Source organism: Pelophylax lessonae (genome assembly GCF_965119305.1).
Source record: "Pelophylax lessonae genome assembly, chromosome: 7".
NCBI classification, from domain to species: domain Eukaryota; kingdom Metazoa; phylum Chordata; class Amphibia; order Anura; family Ranidae; genus Pelophylax; species Pelophylax lessonae.
This window is the reverse complement of record NC_138774.1, coordinates 146,018,184-146,042,064: the sequence shown is the minus strand read 5'-3', so window position 1 is coordinate 146,042,064 and position 23,881 is coordinate 146,018,184. Positions and strand designations below refer to the sequence as shown.

The 23,881-nt window shown below is 43.1% G+C and overlaps 1 protein-coding gene across 1 annotated transcript in view; it reads left to right on the top strand.

The window, feature by feature from the left end:
- The first annotated feature begins 250 nt into the window (after positions 1-250).
- The window catches only part of NRK (Nik related kinase), a 489,556-nt gene continuing 465,925 nt past the window's right edge, over positions 251-23,881 (top strand). The window contains exon 1 of the mRNA XM_082263406.1: positions 251-463. Coding sequence (XP_082119532.1) covers positions 407-463 — 57 coding nt within the window. The 5' untranslated portion in view covers positions 251-406. The remainder of the gene's footprint in view (positions 464-23,881) is intronic.

Below are 23,881 nucleotides of genomic sequence, written 5' to 3'. Positions count from 1 at the left end.
TACAATATACTCTATTTATTAAATTGACAAATTAACCATATAAAAGGCATGCATTTAAATTAATGCCAAGGATGGAGATAGCAAAAAATAAATCAATAAAAAGGTATTCATACATTTTGCTTTTACTGTTCCAGAATTCAACAGCGTCATTTCCTTTCCTGACTTTCCCCAGCAAATAGCTCTGCATTACTGTTTTCTTAAAGAAAAACAGATTTGTTTCCTCAGTGTGTGTTTTCCGGGTTGTGCTGAATGTGAAGTTTCCTGTGTTTGTCATGAAGACTCACACTTCCAGCTTTGCAATGGGCTGACACACACTGACAAGCCTCCGACATGCCACCACAGTGCTTTCCCTGCTACAAAAGTTAAAGGGATAAAACTTTTTTGCCCTGTGAAGAGCAGAAGAGAGATGGCAAGAATGCTGACAACCAAGAGCCTGGACTATATTGACTTGGCCTCTTTAAGAGTAAGTTGATGATTGTTGCTATTTTTAGTTGGGCAGCCTTGCTGCATGGTCTAAGACTGCCAATTAAAGGACAGTTAATTTGGGGATGCACAAGATGCTAAAACATTTTGCAGAAACAGGGACGCACAAGGCATTCAGAGATTATCTACAAGGAAAGGGGTTAAACAGAAACTGATGCCTGTGGGAACTTTGAGTGTCACTAACTAGCTTGTGAAGTTCTTATCGCATTTGGGCAATAAAGAAAAGATTTCAGGCTTTTGCTTTTAAGATTGTTTTTAAGTGTTTCCTCTGTATGCATATGTCAAGCAGATTTTGGACTGGAATTTTAGTGTGAAGGCAGACAGCATGCTGAAAAAAATAGTGGCTAAATAACATGTCATTGCGGGAAACTGTATCCTGTACTTATAAGCTTGTTTAGTAACATTATCCAAAAAAAAAAAAAAAAAAAAAAAAAAATTGTCTTGTGTTGCAGTCCAATTTTATCCATCTTTTTAGCAAGATAAAGACAGGATGTCAGCCAAATGATATGTGCAGCACAGACTGTGATTATTTCTAGGATTATCATTAAGGCTGTGTAAAGCAGGGATACTAATCAGCAAGTATACACAGGGTCATTACACTCATGTATTTATTTTTTTATATCTTATTCTGTATGTCATCACTATCATACTATGTTTTCTCAGTTTTATAAAGAAATAGTGCCCTTGCAGATGGGAAAACAGCAGCATAAACTTATTTTGATGTTATTTGCATTACTAAAAACACAGAGCAGAAAAACACACACCCACACAAAGTCTTGGACCGCATTAGATGTGGTTTCGAGCACATCTCATGTCATTTAAAATAAACATTTGCTTAAAAATCATTGTGTAAATATGCAACAGTAATGAAAAGTAGGCACTCTGTGATGCCTCTGCATACCTCCCAAAGCCTTTGCGTACCTTGCACATTTTGATATGCAAATATGGACTTTAGGAAGCTCCCCATCCCCTCCTTATTCACACCTATCACTCTTAACTATTGGTACTTAAACCTCACGGTTTGTAACCAATAGTTGTGAACATGTGCCGCACTGGATTGAGGCTGTGGTCAAAATTCTTGTGTTTTAAGGGAAGTAGTTTATTAGTGCCAGGAACTCTAAAGAATAATTTTCTAAATAGGGGGTTATGTGTTTGCAGAACAGCCATCTCATAAAACAGAAAATGCTGCCATATTCTAACACTCATGTAGTTGGCAACAACAATTAAAAGTAGCAATACCGCAATACACCTCATAACAAACTAACAACACACAATTAATTGTGGCAATACATGGACACCCAGTAGAAATATACACAGGCATTTATGGCAATACACCAACAGTCAAATGTGGAAGAAAGACGTCTTGATGGCCGCACTCCAATGTATTCACCTTTTATCAATCCATGCAATGAAAGAAAACGGTAACCATACAGCAAAGAATGGTGAACCAACAGTAACAGCTAATGCATTTTACACCTGAGCTGGTGCCTAATCATAGCTGAAATACTGGACATGCACATAGATATGGATATATATATATATATATATATATATATATATATATATATATATATAGATATATATATATATATATATATATACATATACACACACAAACCTAAATAGAGGCTTGATCGCAATTAACCTAAAGATTAGAAACTCCCATGTGTAGTCAAAGCATGAACGGATGATCAGTCACCCAGTTGGGAGTTGTGATCACCTGTTCAGTTCCAAAAGGTGGAACCCTTCTAAATATGATAATCAATACATTTAAAAAAAAAAAAAAAAAATATTTGGTGACACTAATTGTAAATATGCAAACATATGTATCAAAAATGTTGTTGCACAAATTGCAAGCATGTGCAAGAATATATGCATATTTACAAAGATTTCAGTGGTTAACCCATGTCCACAGGTATAGACATAATGATGGTCAATCTATAGCCACAAAATAAAGATAAAAAATAAAAATAATAATAATGGAGATAAAAAATGGAAAAACCTCCAACCGAAAACCTTTGTGGTGTAAAATATATTGTGCTTGAACATTCATAAGTCCCACTTTAACTAAAGTGTAACCAAAAAAAAAAAACTTGAAACCTTGCCAATCAAAAAAGAAAAAGGAAAGGAAAGAAAAGAGGCAAGGAATTCAAGATATACATCAACCCCTACAGCACTAAATATGGGAACGTGTAAAATGCATATTATATGTAATCTCCACATCAAAGCACAAAAACGTGCATACATGAACCAAAAACGACATAATAAGTATGCCAATGTACATGTCCCTTTCTCATAAAAGTGGGAAACATCCCACTCAAAGTTGAGGCCCGCAAGTTCTCTTGAATTCTGGTCAAACATTCTACCACTGCTTCAGGGCACAGAGGGAAAAAGTCAGCACACCAAGGGGTAAAGCACCTTTTTTTTCCCTCCAACCATACATGTCACGCACCAGACTATGTAATCTTTACAGTTACTATACATATACATGATTGGGGATTGATAATATGATATTTGTTAACGTTTACCTTGCTTTAGACCTGAGAAGTATGTAGTAGTTTGTAATTACAATGTGTGTGTTTTGCTAGAATTGAACCACATCAGTTTGAGCATTTATATATTGCATCCTCCTAGATAGGTGCTAGAAGAAAGAATAGTTTTTGGATCTTTCTGTTACCAGGAAGAATGCCAGGTAAATTTATAGTGCGCTCTGCCTACCAGGGAGCAGGATCTATTGGTGGGGTCTGCTCATAGTGCTCAGGTGCACCTCAGCTTGTTTGAATGTTTCACACTGGTCCAATAGTGAGGCATATTGGACAGTGGAAGGGAACCGTTCCAAGTGAGGGCACAGGCATTGTTACAGCCCTGGGGATTGGCAGAGGAAAGTGCCTCGTTACATCCTGGGTGACTGTATAAATGCCAGGGGCACATGGGCTTGGGGTCTTTGGCTGGAGAGCACGGTCCCGGAGGAAGGGGCAGCTGCCCCTCCTCTATAGAAGCTACCATGTGGACTTGGATAGTCAACCTGAGGGTCTGAAAGGCAGATAGGAGCTGAATCCAGATGTCCTGCAGAGCTGACTTGAAGCGAGACACTGGAAAGGATCTGATTTTGCCTACAATAAATACAAATTTGTGTCATGGGGCCAATTCTGTGAGGGCCATGCCTTCAGCTAGAAGAGTCAGTGGGCAGGTGTCAGTCGAGGGGATGCTAGAGAGTGTCCTGAAGATAAATTAGTTGCAACGAGTCTGCTGCTAGAGAGAACAAGAGGACTTAATACTTCCATACCATTGGCAGTATGGTCAAAAACAGCGTGTCTGCTTCCACAAATAACCTGGTGAGGCCAAGTGAGAGTTGTCCTTAACTACTGTGAATAATTCAGTTGTAGTATCTCACTATTCCCTTCCCCTTTCCAAGTTCCACAATAAATGCAAAAACCAAATACCCTAGACTGTTTATTGAGTAATGAGTAGTGTTGAGCGAACACGGACTGTATTATTCGTGTTCGTACCGAATAATTGGATTTTTTTTACCCGAACACGGACACGGACACTTTACTGTATGTTCGGGTAAAAATCCGTGTTCGGTCGTTTTATTTCCGGGTTTTGCATGCTTTGGCGCTCTTTTCATGGCGGGCTTTCAACAGCCAATCAACAATCGTTTAACTGGTGTGCCTTAAGCCATCCCAGCCATGCCTGCAAATGTCTTAGTAGCTGTGATTGGCCGTCTGAAGCATGTGACCAAGTCTTTATAAGTTCGAGGCAGCCGCCGCAGCAGCGTCATTCTGCTGCTTAGCTAAGGGACAGAGCACACATCAATGTGCTGGCTGCTGATTAGGGAAAGATAGGCAGGAAAAAACCATTTGTGTCCGGATAGAATTGAGGGACAGGTCGGAGTGTTTAGGCAGGGCGAGTTGTAGGCATTTTAGGGATAGAGTCTGCTGAATTATAGGGTCAGTGTCTTCTACAAACTACAATCGATATTGCTGTGTGGGGGGTGGGGTGAATCTGCACTCAATCCTGATCTACGATCTCTTCTCAATCCTGTTAGGGACAGAGTCTGCTGAATTTTAGGGAAACTGTGTTCTACAAACTACAATCGATATTGCTGTGTGGTGTGGGATTGGAGATAGGCAGGTGTCAGTGATCCACATCCATTTTTCTGTGTGTGAGCTGCAGTGAACACAATCTTTTTGGGCTGCAGTGAACACAATCTTTTTGGGGTGCAGTGAACACAATCCTTTTTGGTGTGCAGTGAACACAATCTTTGTGGGGTGCAGTGAACAAAATCCTTTGTGGGGTGCAGTGAACACAATCTTTTTGGGGTGCAGTGAACAAAATCCTTTTTGGGGTGCAGTGAACAACATCCTTTTTGGGGTGCAGTGAACACAATCTTTTTGGGGTGCAGTGAACAAAATCCTTTGTGGGGTGCAGTGAACACAATCTTTTTGGGGTGCAGTGAACACAATCTTTTTGGGGTGGAGTGAACAACATCCTTTTTGGGGTGCAGTGAACAAAATCCTTTTTGGGGTGCAGTGAACAAAATCATTTTTGGGGTGCAGTGAACACAATCTTTTTGGGGTGCAGTGAACACAATCTTTGTGGGGTGCAGTGAACACAATCTTTTTGGGGTGGAGTGAACAACATCCTTTTTGGGGTGCAGTGAACAACATCCTTTTTGGGGTGCAGTGAACACAATCTTTTTGGGGTGCAGTGAACACAATCTTTGTGGGGTACAGTGAACAGAATCTTTGTGGGGTGCAGTGAACACAATCTTTGGGGGGTACAGTGAACACAATCTTTTTGGGGTGCAGTGAACACAATCTTTGTGGGGTGCAGTGAACACAATCTTTTTGGGGTGGAGTGAACAAAATCATTTTTGGGGTGCAGTGAACAACATCCTTTTTGGGGTGCAGTGATCAAAATCCTTTTTGGGGTGCAGTGAACACAATCTTTTTGGGGTGCAGTGAACAAAATCCTTTGTGGGGTGCAGTGAACAGAATCTTTGTGGGGTGCAGTGAACACAATCTTTGGGGGGGGTACAGTGAACACAATCTTTTTGGGGTGCAGTGAACACAATCTTTGTGGGGTACAGTGAACAGAATCTTTGTGGGGTGCAGTGAACACAATCTTTGGGGGGTACAGTGAACACAATCTTTTTGGGGTGCAGTGAACACAATCTTTGGGGGGTACAGTGAACACAATCTTTTTGGGGTGCAGTGAACACAATCTTTGTGGGGTGCAGTGAACACAATCTTTGGGGGGGTACAGTGAACACAATCTTTTTGGGGTGCAGTGAACAACATCCTTTTAGGGTGCAGTGAACACAATCTTTGTGGGGTGCAGTGAACAACATCCTTTTAGGGTGCAGTGAACACAATCTTTGTGGGGTACAGTGAACAGAATCTTTGTGGGGTGCAGTGAACACAATCTTTGGGGGGTACAGTGAACACAATCTTTGTGAGGTGCAGTGAACACAATCTTTGTGGGGTGCAGTGAACACAATCATTGTGGGGTGCAGTGAACTCAATCTTTGTGGGGTACAGTGAACACAATCTCATACTTCTGAAGATTTGAGGGTGCTGCCTGTTCCATACTCCCCCTACTCCTCATCTAGCCTTTTAGGGGTACAAACAATAGTAATTGGGGCCTAGTGTGGTTGTGTACGTGTGATATACATACACTTTTTTTGGATCATATTTTCTATTCCGCTATTTAATCAAAAACCTTTGGGGATCAGTTAAATTGGGGGATAGTCTGTGTTGGTACGTGTGAGAGAGATCCACCTTTCCAAGTTGTTGGGGTTCATCTCATACTTCTGAAGGTTTGAGGGTGCTGCCTGTTCCATACTCCCCCTACTCCTAGCCTTTTAGGGGTACAAACAATAGTAATTGGGGCCTAGTGTGGTTGTGTACGTGTGATATACATACACTTTTTTTGGATCATATTTTCTATTCCGCTATTTAATCAAAAACCTTTGGGGATCAGTTAAATTGGGGGATAGTCTGTGTTGGTACGTGTGAGAGAGATCCACCTTTCCAAGTTGTTGGGGTTCATCTCATACTTCTGAAGGTTTGAGGGTGCTGCCTGTTCCATACCCCCCCTACTCCTCATCTAGCCTTTTAGGGGTACAAACAATAGTAATTGGGGCCTAGTGTGGTTGTGTACGTGTGATATACATACACTTTTTTTGGATCATATTTTCTATTCCGCTATTTAATCAAAAACCTTTGGGGATCAGTTAAATTGGGGGATAGTCTGTGTTGGTACGTGTGAGAGAGATCCACCTTTCCAAGTTGTTGGGGTTCATCTCATACTTCTGAAGGTTTGAGGGTGCTGCCTGTTCCATACCCCCCCTACTCCTCATCTAGCCTTTTAGGGGTACAAACAATAGTAATTGGGGCCTAGTGTGGTTGTGTACGTGTGATATACATACACTTTTTTTGGATCATATTTTCTATTCCGCTATTTAATCAAAAACCTTTGGGGATCAGTTAAATTGGGGGATAGTCTGTGTTGGTACGTGTGAGAGAGATCCACCTTTCCAAGTTGTTGGGGTTCATCTCATACTTCTGAAGGTTTGAGGGTGCTGCCTGTTCCATACCCCCCCTACTCCTCATCTAGCCTTTTAGGGGTACAAACAATAGTAATTGGGGCCTAGTGTGGTTGTGTACGTGTGATATACATACACTTTTTTTGGATCATATTTTCTATTCCGCTATTTAATCAAAAACCTTTGGGGATCAGTTAAATTGGGGGATAGTCTGTGTTGGTACGTGTGAGAGAGATCCACCTTTCCAAGTTGTTGGGGTTCATCTCATACTTCTGAAGGTTTGAGGGTGCTGCCTGTTCCATACTCCCCCTACTCCTAGCCTTTTAGGGGTACAAACAATAGTAATTGGGGCCTAGTGTGGTTGTGTACGTGTGATATACATACACTTTTTTTGGATCATATTTTCTATTCCGCTATTTAATCAAAAACCTTTGGGGATCAGTTAAATTGGGGGATAGTCTGTGTTGGTACGTGTGAGAGAGATCCACCTTTCCAAGTTGTTGGGGTTCATCTCATACTTCTGAAGGTTTGAGGGTGCTGCCTGTTCCATACTCCCCCTACTCCTAGCCTTTTAGGGGTACAAACAATAGTAATTGGGGCCTAGTGTGGTTGTGTACGTGTGATATACATACACTTTTTTTGGATCATATTTTCTATTCCGCTATTTAATCAAAAACCTTTGGGGATCAGTTAAATTGGGGGATAGTCTGTGTTGGTACGTGTGAGAGAGATCCACCTTTCCAAGTTGTTGGGGTTCATCTCATACTTCTGAAGGTTTGAGGGTGCTGCCTGTTCCATACTCCCCCTACTCCTAGCCTTTTAGGGGTACAAACAATAGTAATTGGGGCCTAGTGTGGTTGTGTACGTGTGATATACATACACTTTTTTTGGATCATATTTTCTATTCCGCTATTTAATCAAAAACCTTTGGGGATCAGTTAAATTGGGGGATAGTCTGTGTTGGTACGTGTGAGAGAGATCCACCTTTCCAAGTTGTTGGGGTTCATCTCATACTTCTGAAGGTTTGAGGGTGCTGCCTGTTCCATACCCCCCCTACTCCTCATCTAGCCTTTTAGGGGTACAAACAATAGTAATTGGGGCCTAGTGTGGTTGTGTACGTGTGATATACATACACTTTTTTTGGATCATATTTTCTATTCCGCTATTTAATCAAAAACCTTTGGGGATCAGTTAAATTGGGGGATAGTCTGTGTTGGTACGTGTGAGAGAGATCCACCTTTCCAAGTTGTTGGGGTTCATCTCATACTTCTGAAGGTTTGAGGGTGCTGCCTGTTCCATACCCCCCCTACTCCTCATCTAGCCTTTTAGGGGTACAAACAATAGTAATTGGGGCCTAGTGTGGTTGTGTACGTGTGATATACATACACTTTTTTTGGATCATATTTTCTATTCCGCTATTTAATCAAAAACCTTTGGGGATCAGTTAAATTGGGGGATAGTCTGTGTTGGTACGTGTGAGAGAGATCCACCTTTCCAAGTTGTTGGGGTTCATCTCATACTTCTGAAGGTTTGAGGGTGCTGCCTGTTCCATACCCCCCCTACTCCTCATCTAGCCTTTTAGGGGTACAAACAATAGTAATTGGGGCCTAGTGTGGTTGTGTACGTGTGATATACATACACTTTTTTTGGATCATATTTTCTATTCCGCTATTTAATCAAAAACCTTTGGGGATCAGTTAAATTGGGGGATAGTCTGTGTTGGTACGTGTGAGAGAGATCCACCTTTCCAAGTTGTTGGGGTTCATCTCATACTTCTGAAGGTTTGAGGGTGCTGCCTGTTCCATACTCCCCCTACTCCTCATCTAGCCTTTTAGGGGTACAAACAATAGTAATTGGGGCCCAGTGTGGTTGTGTACGTGTGATATACATACACTTTTTTTGGATCATATTTTCTATTCCGCTATTTAATCAAAAACCTTTGGGGATCAGTTAAATTGGGGGATAGTCTGTGTTGGTACGTGTGAGAGAGATCCACCTTTCCAAGTTGTTGGGGTTCATCTCATACTTCTGAAGGTTTGAGGGTGCTGCCTGTTCCATACCCCCCCTACTCCTCATCTAGCCTTTTAGGGGTACAAACAATAGTAATTGGGGCCTAGTGTGGTTGTGTACGTGTGATATACATACACTTTTTTTGGATCATATTTTCTATTCCGCTATTTAATCAAAAACCTTTGGGGATCAGTTAAATTGGGGGATAGTCTGTGTTGGTACGTGTGAGAGAGATCCACCTTTCCAAGTTGTTGGGGTTCATCTCATACTTCTGAAGGTTTGAGGGTGCTGCCTGTTCCATACTCCCCCTACTCCTAGCCTTTTAGGGGTACAAACAATAGTAATTGGGGCCTAGTGTGGTTGTGTACGTGTGATATACATACACTTTTTTTGGATCATATTTTCTATTCCGCTATTTAATCAAAAACCTTTGGGGATCAGTTAAATTGGGGGATAGTCTGTGTTGGTACGTGTGAGAGAGATCCACCTTTCCAAGTTGTTGGGGTTCATCTCATACTTCTGAAGGTTTGAGGGTGCTGCCTGTTCCATACCCCCCCTACTCCTCATCTAGCCTTTTAGGGGTACAAACAATAGTAATTGGGGCCTAGTGTGGTTGTGTACGTGTGATATACATACACTTTTTTTGGATCATATTTTCTATTCCGCTATTTAATCAAAAACCTTTGGGGATCAGTTAAATTGGGGGATAGTCTGTGTTGGTACGTGTGAGAGAGATCCACCTTTCCAAGTTGTTGGGGTTCATCTCATACTTCTGAAGGTTTGAGGGTGCTGCCTGTTCCATACTCCCCCTACTCCTCATCTAGCCTTTTAGGGGTACAAACAATAGTAATTGGGGCCCAGTGTGGTTGTGTACGTGTGATATACATACACTTTTTTTGGATCATATTTTCTATTCCGCTATTTAATTTAACTGGGCCTCCATGCGAGACCTGTGTGCCTTGTTGCGCTGTTTTGAGTACTCCACCAACATGGCCAGTGGCAATGACGCCGTTCTCAGCTTAACTATCCCACTTCTATGCCTCCTTGAAAAAACAATTCGGGCGATGATGGAAGAGGATGTGGCACAGGATGAGGAGGAGGAGGAGGATGAAGAGGTAACATTTCCAAGGCTTTCAGGGCAGTCATTCGCAAGGGGCTCCGAGGGTGGGTTCCTGCACACGCAAACGCCAGGGACGCAATTGTCCAGCAGGGGCACAGTTCTGGAGGATGAGGAGGATGAGGAGGAGGAGGAGCTGGAGGAGGAGATGGAACCATGTTCACAGCAGGGTGGCACCCAGGCCAGCTCATGGCCATCACTGGTGCGTGGCTGGGGGGATACAGAGGACACGGACGATACACCTCCCACAGAGGACAGCCTTTCGTTGCCTCTGGGCAGCCTGGCACACATGAGCGATTACATGCTGCAGTGTCTCCACAACGACCGCCGAGTTGCCCACATTCTAACTTGTGCTGATTACTGGGTGGCCACGCTGCTGGATCCCCGTTACAAGGACAACGTACCGTCCTTAATTCACTCACTGGAGCGCGATCGCAAGATGCGCGAGTACAAGCGCACGCTGGTAGACGCCATGCTGCTGGCATTCCCATCTGACAGCGGGGCCACAGTGGAAGCACAAGGCAGAGGAGGAGGAGGAGGAGGTCGCCAACGCAACCAGGGCACCGCCAGCACCTCAGAAGGCAGGGTTAGCATGGCCGAAATGTGGAAAAGCTTTGTCAGCACGCCACAACAAACAGCAGCACCAGCAGCTCAGATGGAACGTCTTAGCAGGAGGCAGCATTTTACCAACATGGTGGAGCAGTATGTGTGCACACGCCTACATGTAGTGAATGACGGGTCTGCCCCCTTCAACTTCTGGGTCTCCAAATTGGGCACATGGCCTGAGCTTGCCCTTTACGCCTTGGAGGTGCTGGCGTGCCCTGCAGCCAGTGTATTATCTGAACGGGTATTTAGCACGGCTGGGGGCGTTATAACAGACAAGCGCAGCCGCCTGTCCAGAGACAATGTGGACAAGCTCACGTTCATTAAAATGAACCAGGCATGGATCCCACGGGACTTTTCCGTACCTTATGCAGAATAGCAATGGATACCGACCTTACCCACCCATTGTTCCATTTTTGCTCTTTCTCACTCTTTTGGGGTGTACCCTCATTTAAAATTTTTGAAAAGAAGCAGTGTTGGCTACCTCGTCCTCCTCCTCAGGGCCAGATTAATGTAGGGGCTATTGGAGCTGCAGCTCCAGGCCCCTACCTTTTATATAGGCCCCGGGTTGGCCATATTCACTGTTACCGCTCTTCTGTCACTTGTAAACACAGAAGTCTGGCTTCTATGCTCGCTTCCCCAGGCAGCACCCTCAGAACCTCCCCACACAGCGTGAAGGCCGGACAAGGAGGGACAGTTGGCGATGCATGGATGTGTTTATGGGCTTCAGAGACAGCATCCCATGTTGAATTAGGCATGCATGGCTGCACCCTTCCTCCTCTGGGTGCATGGCAAGGCACGGCCCTTAAGGCCCTTCAAAATCCTCAGCACCAAGCCCATGATGCTGTTAATCCGGCCCTGGTCCTCCTCCACCGCCGCTTCCACCTACACCGCCCATAGGTGTGCGCAGCCTATTGCATTAAGGTGTGCACCCCAAAGTTGAAATACACATGCATGTGTTTGCCAGCAGGGAGAGTAATGTATCGGGGCCATGTACCTGTAGGCAAGGAGAAATAGAGCAGAGCAGGTCCCAGGGAGATCTTTCCCATCTCCTCACTGGCAATGCTATGTGCCCTAGGTGATTAGGGTGTGCCCAGGCACACCCAGCACACCCTGTGCGCACGCCTATGTCACCGCCACATCCACCACCACCTCAACCTCCCTCCTACTCCATATGGGCCTCGTCCTTCAGAGATGAAGAAGAACATTGTTTTATTTTTCTGTTTTTTTTTTGTTGTTTTAAGTTATTTCCCTATCCACATTTGTTTGCAGAGCACTTGCCATGCTCTTAATTACGTTTTGCTGCCATTTGCAGCACTCTAGCCCTTTCCTTTGGTGTTTTAGAGCCATTTTAGTGCCTTAAAGTTCGGGTCCCCATTGACTTCAATGGGGTTCGGTGTCCGGGAAAAGTTCGGTAAAAGTCCGGGACACGGACCCGGACTTTTTTTTAAAGTTCGGCCGAACCCGTCGAACACGGACATCTAGGTGTCCGCTCAACCCTAGTAATGAGCAAAATGGGAGTAAGGAGGGATATGTGAATAATCCCCCAGCAACTGTCTGCAGGTAATCAGAGGGAGGCCTAAGATGTCAACACACAGCGAGCCCTATGGGGACAGTGGTACACATATATTACTTTGCCAATGAGAATTATAAATATTTGACATTCAAATAGTGTTTTCAGTCAGTTTCCGAATTGTAATTTTTGAATTTAGTAGGATGCTCAAGGCTAACCTTGATACACAAAAAAGGTAATATTTGTTGACCAATTGCAAAGAAATTAAATCATACCTGTGGATTTGATTAACCACTTGCCGACCGCCGCACGACTATCTACGGCGGCGGTCAGCCCCTCACAGGCAAAGTGACGTAGGGCTACGTCACTAGCTTGTGAGGGTCTAGGGAGCGAGCGTGCGCCGCCGGAGGCGCGCTCCCGCTCCCGCGTGGTCACGGACCCCCCCGCGCGTGTGACCGGCGGACCCGATGTCCGCCGGCCACTCTGCGATCGGCGGGGGAGAGGGAGAAAACAAGTGTAAACAAGTGTGTAAAACAAGCTGCCTGTCATTCTCCCCTCTGTATGAGAGATGATCATATGGATCTACTATGTAGATCCGTTGATCACTCTGCATACAGCTGAAGCCACAGCCAATCACAGTTAGAATCACGCCCCTAGGGACACACACAGCCCCTCCCTCTCAAATAAAGTTAACCCCTTCACTACCAGTGTATTTTTACAGTAACAGTGCATATATATAGCACTGATTACTGTAGAAATGTCACTGGTAACCCCAAAAGTGTCAAAAATGTCAGTCAAGGGTCCGATCTGTCCGCCGCAATGTCGCAGTACCACAAAAAAAAATCGCAGATCGCCGCCATTACGCGTTAAAAAAAAACAACAAAAATGACAAAAATCTTTCCCTTAGTTAGTAAACGCAATAACTTTTGCGCAAACCAATCAAAATACGCTTTTTGCGATTTTTTTTTTACCAAACATAGGTAGCATAAAACAAATTGGCCGAAAATTTTAAAAAATTTTGATTTTTACATTTTTTTGGGGGGGAATTTCATATAAAAAAAAGGGAAAATATTGCTATTTTTGCAAAATTTACGCTCTTTTTTTGTTTATAGCGCGCGATCAAAAAATCGCACAGGTGATCAAATACCGCCAAAAGAAAGTTCTGTTTGTGGGAAAAAAAGGACACCAAATTCGTTTAGGTACAGCGTCGCACGACCACGCAATTGTCCATTAAAGTCACGCAGTGCCGAATCGCAAAATACTCCCTGGTCAGGAAGGGGGTAAAATCTTCCGGGGCTTAAGTGGTTAAAAACGGTATACTATTTGTGTGGGGATATAATATTTGCATTCACCAGAACATGATTAGTTTACTTTTTTCTAGCACCCCTGTACTAGCCCCCTACCCCTGTAAAACCTATTGTCTTCTAAAATATAAATAGCCACTGGACTAAATGCTTGTGCTTTGGCCTACCCTTACCTGCTACCCTTCTTTACCTTAATGGCCAGTGGACACATTCATTATACTTTGTTGCCAACAAGTTGGCAAGTAGACCAAGAAAGGGTAAGCCACAATGAAACCATACAGGACTGATAACTTTTTACATTGTAAAGTGTCTGAAATCTTAATGATACAGGGATGTTCTAGAAATAAATACAATTATGGCCCTGCAGCTGGATTATTCTCTCCATCAGGCCTACTAAAGAGAGCACTTCTGGTATCTCAACTTCCCCAGCATCCTGGATTTAAGTAGGACAGAAGGCTGTACAATCTAAAACAAACAAGAATGGCTTTGGTTAACTTTCAGATGGATTATCTGGCGATAAGTTTACCATGTGGATTGAGTTTCTTAAATGATCAGTCAAATCACTTCAAGTGTGCTTTGTTTTCAAGGGAATTACTGTGGTCTGCCAAACAAACAATGTGACTCACTTGTGTATGTGAGCAATGCATACTGTACATCAGCTTTGCTTTTGAAATAACGCTATATAAAAAAAAAAAAAACATATCAGGGCAGGATATTGCAATACAAAATGGTGTCATCTATAGAAAAACAGACACATGCCTTTGACTATGAAAGCAGAATTCCCATCTAGTTATAGAGCCATATAATATTTTATAGATGGAAATAGTTGAACCAACTCATATTAGTTGTCACTCTTTCCTCCTTTACTTGCAGCTGCAAAGCTCTGTGCCCCCTTACTTTTGTAAAATGTGGCAATGTGTGTTAAATGTACAATAATATGTGTTACCACAATGCACCTGCTCTATGTGCGGTGCCATTCATTGTGAAAGGTGCCCTAATGTATTGTGCAGTAAAGCCCAATGAACCGCAGCCCACCACAACGCATATACTATACTATACCATCCTGGCAGACCCTGCAACTATTAGCAGTCATTCGCATGTAACTGTTCTTGCAGCTATTACCTGCAGATAATTGTTCCTTGATGCAGACAGTCTACGTCCAGGGCCAATCATGCACAGGTAATCACTGCATGAGCAGTTACATGCAAACGACCATGAATAGCTGAAGGCACTGCCAGGCCCCCATTGATTTCAATGGGCTTCCTGCCCACAATTAATCGAAGAGAACCCTGCTGAATCTCCTGCATGTAATTGCAAACAGCTCAATTTGCAAGTTAGAACTGGGCCTTATTGGAAAACCTTCTCTTTCTGAGAAATGCCAAGTCTGCAATTAATCATCCTTCTCATACTGACTTAAAGTATCAAACTCCGGGATCCACATGACCGCTAAGATGAGCATGAGAAAGAGGCAGCAAAGGCAACCTGGATATTTCTCTGATGACAAGTTTTATTTAGAGGAAATCTGTACGGAGTGAATTATGGAGGTTGTCACTGATGACATCCTCTTAAGAATACTATCTGCCACTAGTTTCAGTGTGTTGGTTTTTTTTTTTAACTTTTTTTCTTGTAGACATTTTAAAAGTTATATGGCAAAAGGGGAAAGAAGAAGAATAAATGTCACTGATAAAAGAAAGAAGGCACGTGGTAAAATAAACAATGTTGGGTATTCAGTTTCAAATGTTAAATACTAACGTGTGTAAATGCACATATTCACAAAAACATAGTATAGGAAGGTAGATTGCAATCTCAAACATACATGTAACAATATGGTGGGCAAGTGTGTTGAAAGTCTGGGAGCACATTTGTTTAGAGGGATTTAATGGCGTGTAGGATGTTTGAGCAACCGTACTACAGGGGAGTCACTGGAGATTGGGATAATGACAGTGTCTTTCAAAGGCAAAATAGGGTAGTCCCATGCATTGGAGGGGCTGAAGTGACAATCTAAGAGATGTCAGTCATGAGATGTAATTAGGGGTAAAGAGAGAAGAAAAAAATGAGGCAGAGGAGGACAGAGAAGGATGCGCTGGGTGGGAAGGCAGACAAGAGAAAGGGAAATACATTCTTCAACAAAGGCTGTAAGCCTGGTGTGGGGAAACCATGCTGTTCCAGTAGGGAACTGGCAGAAGGTGCAGGGCAGGATCTGCTTAGGTAGACAGCAGTTGTTTAAAGTCATCCATTCATGTATATTTTATGGAGTAATACCACGTATATCAGAATTGTGTGTGGGTGTTTTTCAATGAGCTGGTAAGACTCTCCATCATTCTAATATCCTCCACCAGTCTTAAACACTGTTGAATTGTTGGTGGTTGAGAGGTTTTCCACAAAGCCAGTATGAGCATGCTGTGTTGACCAGGTGGTGAATTAATGATTTTTTGTAGACAGCTGTCAGAATAGAGTTATGACGCAGGAGAATTTGGTGTTTTTTGGAATGGACGATCTGTTTGGGTGGTTTTGTGAATCCACATCCAGAAAGTATTAAGGAGCGGACTTGACCATATAATTTGTAACATACCACCTCTACCTTGTTCACACCTCTAGCATGTGGCTAGGTGGGCTGGATAAATGGAATGCAACAGGAGCTCAGTGCCAACGGTTCAAAATCTTATATCTAGATTCCTTGTAATTGTTACATAAAGAGAATCTGGATGACAACCCCTAGCACCTGTTCCCAGTGTGAGTATGGGTCTCCGAATCCACACTGTCTGTGTTTGGAGACCACCCTCACATCGATGTCAAATTGGGAGTAGTGGCTCTGTCCATGGAGCCACTGCATCCCAAGTGACATGAATGGGACTGCCTGCACGGGGAAGTATGCAACCCTTTTGCAGCCCATGCCCGTATGGGTAAGCACAGCCCCCACATGGGTGTATGCTTATGTATGCCCATGTGAACAAGACCTAACAGTAATGTACAGACATACATACATATAAACACATACACACGCAAACATACGTACATAAATATACGTATGCCAACGCATACATACACATATTGTATATACATATGTATGTACATACACACGCACACTAATACATAAAAAACTAACATACACACAAACACAAATACATTACATAAACACTCACATACATACAAACATAGACATTTGAAAAAACACAGCTTACTGTACCTGGATGTCCAAGGTTTGGTACTTGCACCACCGAGTAGGATGCTTGTTTACACAGCGCTGCATGGAAGCTATGCAGGGCAGGTCAGGACTCACAAAGCAGCTTTACCTATGTACAGCTCTGCCCATTACTTCTGGCTCCAGCTCTGCTGTCCAGTATTTAAAGACAGTTAGCTTTTGAGGCTCTACTAGAATACTACAAAAAATAGCGGCTGCCTTCCCCTGCCTGGCCGCACTTTTTAAGACTAGGCGGCGCTGCTGTGCTTCACCTTCTCCCTGCTGAAAGGAGTGGTGAGTGACGCTGCTGTCACATCTCCTGTCAGCCTATAGTGGCAGAGCCTAATGCAAGATCATGAGGTCCCTATGCATCTTAGGCCCATGGGCAGTGCCCAGGCGAGCCCATGTATTAAGACAGCTCTGACATTTAAAAACTGGGTTACCTGACACATAGGGTGCAATGTAGATATATATTCATTTTTATTTTTATTTACTGGTGCACTCTTACTACTACAAGGCAAAATACACACTACTCTACAAAAAGATGACATTAGTCTGCATTTCACATGACCTTACTGGCATCAGTTTTTATTGTGGTTTGAAAACTGGGCTGAAAAATCTCTGATGTCAGATTGAAAGTGAGAGCAATTGCAGAGTAAGATACTGAAAAGAGAATGCTCAGAGAAATTGTTAGAATGTAAAAGTGAAGTCTGATACACATGTAAAGTTTTTTGTTCGTTCAACCCAGTGAGCTGAATTAAAAAAACCTGACGGATCGCCATACTAACACACATGATATGAATGCGGCGATCTTCCTCACTGTGTCTTTGTGTTCTGACAGGGGGACTGCTTCCTCCCATCCCCATCAGAACACACTGATCACTGCTTGCAGCCATTTGCTGCGAATGCTAATCAGTTGTTGGTTTTCCAGCATGTCCCTTCAACAAAAGCCAGTGGTTAGACCAGCTTCTGACCGACATTTGGCCTGCGTGTACCTAGCCTTACTGAAGAGGATCACAGTAAAGTCTTATTTTACTTTCTCATGAAAGAGAAAGCAAAAAGTCTGTTTAAATATTAATAATTTCGAGACCATGTTTACTGTACTTTACATTGCAGATTATAAGATGTAATTTTATGTATCTGTCAATACTTAAATTTGTTTTATATGAATATACTGTATGTGCATGAATGACTGTGGAAGTATCTTTTCCTAACTTTACGTTTTCTATTTTAATTTTGAGGCTTATTTTTGTATACAGAATAATGCATAATAGGGAGAGACGTTTAGATGACCGACTTGCTCCATGCACTTACTTTGGCCTAATTATTTGCCACCCTACTGAAACTAGCCTTAGAGGGACCAGGGAAACCTTTGATTAAAAAGTTATAGTTGAAGCCCAAAGTCAGGACACTTTTTCCCAAAGTCTTTCAAGTTGCTGTGAATAAGTTGAAATTTCTACAAGTAGATGGTGAGCTTCCATTGGGGCCTGAAATTTAAATTGTTGTGCTTACACAAGAACAAGGACAGCTGAATATCTTCACCCACTCCCTCCTATGTTCTTGCATAAAGTTGGCCATGCACTATCCAACATAGCAGAAGGTAGATCAAAAGGAGATTGCACAGATTGTACAGTGTATGGCCACCATATAGGAAGCAGTAGGAAAGTAGGTGGAAATAAAAAAGGTGCTCAAGTAATGAGGGAGGTGTGGTCTAGAGAGGTAAAACATGCCTTATTCTGTGATTTAATAAGACAGTGTATCATGGGATATGAAGCTTCCTGGATGGTCACATGATGCTACAAGAAAGTAATAAATGCCATGGACAAGGTAAGTGAGAGATAAGCACATTGGGATGGCTTTGGCAGACAAGTGAAATTCTGCCTGAAAAGGTGAATTTAAGCATCCCATAGATTATGCAATTTGCTTTCCATCCACCACAGGCGAAAAGGAAGGAAAATTGCTTGATTCCCCCATCAACACAGTCAGTGTTGTTGGGGGAATTGCTCCCACAGCGCTATTGTGTTCTACAAATGGGGAGCCCTCCTGTTCGGCAGAACACAATGATTACTGCTAGCAGCTATAGCTGTTGGCAGTAATCAAATGTAAAAAATCTGGCCGGCTGTTTGCACCCAAGCCATACCTCCCAACTTTTTGAGATCAGAACAAGGGGCACCAATTGGCCAAAAGTATGTAGGCATAGGACAAACCCCCCTACCATGCCCCTCTAAAAAAAAGTTTAAACCCACAAGTGCTTTTTTTTTTTTTACCACTACTATTCCTTTATACTGACTTTTGAAATTTACAAATACAGCAATTTAGCATATGATGAAAGGTTGAGCACTGGTAAACACTTTTTGAAAGATTAAAAAGGGTATTTTATATACATGCAATATATAGATCATACCGAAATGATGGACAAATGAAAAGGGAGGCAGGAGGACCAAATCAGGGATAGTCCTTCGAAATCAGGGGCAGTTGAGAGCTATGCCAAATTCAATTGATGGACCAATTTAGGTACAACCAGCCTGCCCATAGATGGATCGAACTTAGGCTAGTCCCTGTTGAACTGGCCAGGATTTGATCCATCTATGGCCGGGTTAAGCCTTCAAGAAAAGACATGTCAGGACTTGTTTTGTACTGCCTCCGTATCCACAAAACTAAATAATACAGAAGCTGCCAGTAGCCAGGAACTTTTAATGTAGCAACAAAGATGTTGTTTCCACCAGTTTATTATTTGTTAATTTTGGAAACAGCACCACACACACAATTATTAATTATTGTGTAATAGTGTGTATCCAGGTGGATCTTAAATTGACCAGCTGTGCCTCCTTCAGTGCCATTAAAAAAATAAAATAAATATATGTATACACACACACATATATATATATATATATATATACATATATATATATATATATATACACATACACACACACACACAAACAGTTGTAAAAAGTATTAGGGTGCCTGCCTTTACACACACATGAACTTTAATGGCATCCCAGTCTTAGTCCATAGGTTCAATATTGAGTTTGCCCATTCTTTGCAGCTACAACAGGTTTAACTCTTCTGGGAAGGCCATCCACAAGGTTTAGGAGTGTGTCTATGGGAATGTTTGACCATTCTTCCAGAAGTGCATTTGTGAGGTCAGGCACTAATGTTGGAAGAGAAGGCCGGACTAGCAGTATCTGCTTTAATTCATTCCAAAGGTGTTCTATCAGGTTGAGGTGCAGGCCAGTCAAGTTCCTCCACCCCAGACTTGCTCATTCATGTCTTTATGGACCTTACTTTGTGCACTGGTGCGCAGTCATGATGGAACAGGAAGGGGCCAACCCCAACCTGTTCCCAAAAGTTGGGAGCATGAAATTGTCCAAAATGTCTTGGTATGCTGACGCCTTAAAGGTTTCCTTCACTGGAACTAAGAGACCAAGCCCAACCCCTGAAAACAACCCTACACCATAACCCCCGCCTCCAAATGGTTTGGAACAATGCATCCACAATATAGTGGATAAACAGTGCCTTGCAAAATATTCACCTCCCTTGGCATTTTTTGTGTTTTGTTGCCTCACAACCTGGAATTAACATTTAATTTACAGAACATGCCCACAACTTTGAAGATTTTTTCTTTTTATTGTGAAGCAAACAACAAATAGGACAAAATAACAGAAAAAGCCAGTGTGCATAACTATTCACCCCCTAAAGTCAATACTTTGTAGAGCCACCTTTTGCGGCAATCACAGCTCCAAATCACTTTGGATAAGTCTCTATGAGCTTGCCACAACTTACCACTGGGATTTTTTGCCCATTCCTCGTTGCAAAACTGCTCCAGCTCCTTCAAGTTGGATGGTTTGCGCTTGTGAACAGCAATCTTTAAGTCTGACCACAGATTTTCGATTGGATTGAGTTCTGGGCTTTGACTGAGCCATTCAACACATTTACATGTTTCCCCTTAAACCACTCAAGTGTTGCTTTAGCAGTGTGTTTGGGGTCATTGTCCTGCTGGAAGGTGAACCTCCATCCTAACCTCAAATCACGCACAGAGTGGTACAGGTTTTGCTCAAGAATATCCCTGTATTTAGCACCATCCATCTTTCCCTCAACTCTGACCAGTTTCCCAGTCCTGGCTGCCAGTGGCGGCTGGTGCTCAAAAATTTTTGGGGGGGGCGCAAACAGAAAAATGTAATAGGCATTGCTTTGCGGCAAAAAATGCTGTAAAAAATTGCGTGACTTTGAGGTCACAAAAGTGTGAAAGGGGCCTTCAGTAATTAAGGTATAGTGTGCCCCCTTTCAATGCAGAGAGACCAGCGTGCCCCCTTTCAATGCAGAGAGACCAGCATGCCCCCTTTCAATGCAGAGTGACCAGCGTGCCCCCTTTCAAAGCAGAGAGACCAGCGTGCCCCCTTTCAAAGCAGAGAGACCAGCGTGCCCCCTTTCAAAGCAGAGAGACCAGCGTACCCCCTTTCAAAGCAAAGAGACCAGCGTGCCCCCGTTCAAAGCAAAGAGACCAGCGTGCCCCCTTTCAATGCAGAGACCAGCGTGCCCCCTTTCAGTGCAGAGACCAGTGTGCCCCCTTTCAATGCACAGTGACCAGCGTGCCCCCTTTCAATGCACAGTGACCAGCGTGCCCCCTTCAAAACACTGACCAGCGTGCCCCCTTCAATGCAGAGACCAGCATACATGCCCCCTTCAGTGCAGAGACCAGCGTACATGCCCCCTTCAATGCAGTGACCAGCGTACATGCCTCCTTCAATGCAGAGACCAGCGCACATGCCCCCTTCAATGCAGTGACCAGCGTACATGCCCCCTTCAATGTAGTGACCAGCGTACATGCCCCCTTCAATGTAGTGACCAGCGTACATGCCCCCTTCAATGTAGTGGCCAGCGTACATGCCCCCTTCAATGTAGCGGCCAGCGTACAAGCCCCCTTCAATGTAGTGACCAGCATACAAGCCCCCTTCAATGTAGTGACCAGCATACATGCCCCCTTCAATGCAGAGACCAGCTTGCATGCCCCCTTCAATCCAGTGCACTTACCTGGATCATCATCAGCAGCAGCAGCAGCGGCGGCGGCGCGGCTTCTCCTCAGTCCCCTGGCACGTCTCCTCGGGTCCTCCCGCCTCCTCCTCAGCCAATGGCATGGGGCTTGCCTTGCGGCCAATCAGGAATCAGGTATTAGACCCGCTCCCTGATTGGCCGGGAGGAGGATCCGTGTGACAATAGTGAAATGTCATATTGTCTCACAATGGGTGGAGTCGGATCCACCCTTTGCATCGCCCTATTAGAGCCTCTGGCTCTAATCAGGTGATACAAAAAAAAACAAAAAGCCCCATTGAACTCCATGCGTCCGGTGCCCCCAACACACCGGCCGCCACTGCTGACTGCTGAAAAATGATGGTGTTCTTTGGGTGATGTGATGTGTTGGGTTTGCGACAGACATAGCATTTTCTTTGATGGCCAAAAAGTTAAATTTTAGTCTCATCAGACCAGAGCACCTTCCTCCATACATTTTTGGAGTCTCCCACATGCCCTTTCGCAAACTCAAAACATGCCGTTTTGTTTTTTGCTGAAAGTAATGGCTTTCTTCTGGCCACTCTGCCATAAAGCCCAACTCTATGGAGCGTACAGCTTATTTTCGTCCTATGTACAGATACTCCAGTCTCTGCTGTGGGACTCTGCCGCTCCTCCAGGGTTACCTTTTGGTCTCTGTGCTGCCTCTCTGAATAATGCCCTCCTTGCCCGGTCCGTGAGTTTTGGTGGGCGGCCGTCTCTTGGCAGGTTTGCTGTTGTGCCATGTTCTTTCCATTTGGTTATGATAGATTTTAAGGTGTTCCTGTGGATCATCAAATATTTGGATATTTTTTTATAACCTAACCCTGACTAGTACTTCTCAACAACATTGTCCCTTACTTGTTTGGAGAGTTCCTTGGCCTTTATGGCAGTGTTTGGTTAGTGGTGCATCTTGCTTAGGTGTTGCAGCCTCTGGGGCCTTTCAAAAAAGATGTGTATATGTAATGACACATCATGTGACACTTAAGACTACACACAGGTGGACATCATTTCACTAATTATGTGACTTCTGAAGGTAATTGGTTGCACCAGAGCTTTTTATGGGCTTCATAACAAAGGGGGTGAATACATACGCACATGCCAATTTTCTGTTTTTTATTTCTAAAAAATAGTTTTATGTATATATTTTTCTCATTTCACTTCACCAACTTAGACTATTGTGCTCTGATCCATCACCTAAAAAGTTTTTGGGTTTAGTATACCTTTACAGTAGAACTAAAGACAGCTTTTTTTCATATTGAATAGAGTGGGAGGATTATAACCTCTGTTTTTTTTTTTTTTTTGCGGATTTTGAGATTTACCCTCACTTCCTGTCCAATAACCAAAACAGGAAGTGAAAGCAACCCATCCAAACTAAGAGAATCCCTGATTGTCGCCAGGACTAGTGTACCATTGGAGCATTTCCCCTTTATTACTGTTTCTAGGGACAGCCCAAAATGTATGATTTTCCTTTACGCCCACTTGAGAACAGTAAATATGACAAATAGTGTGGGTGATACTCCCAAACAGGGGGCACAGACAGCATTAAAAAAACTGACAGATGTTCTAATCTCTCCACTCTATCCAAAACGTTTTACTTTTTTCACAAATTTTGATTAAAGAGTTTTGATGTTTGATACACACATGTGCAAAATTGCTAATGAATATTTGGGGCCTGTGGCTTCACCCTACTTCTGTCCCCACTCAAAGGATGAGCATAGACGGGCATTTTCCACCTAGTAGGAGTGTATGCATGTGAGGTTAAGGACCTTCAATGGTAAGCTCCTTCAGAGTAGTGATTGATGCAAATGTACACTATGCTGTGTATGTATTATGCCGTGTTGACATCACTATATACCTATAATAAATAAGTGCACAAACAACAAATCAAATATACAAAATATGAAAAAACACAAATACATAGAGCACTGAATAAACCAAACTATCAAAAATGTACCCTAATAAACATACACTCCCTAAAGTGTGTGCAATTGAAATTGAAAATTTTTTGCCAAATTTAATTAGGCCATGACCACTTCACTCATTCCAAAGAGTGTCAAATGTAGGCAGATTC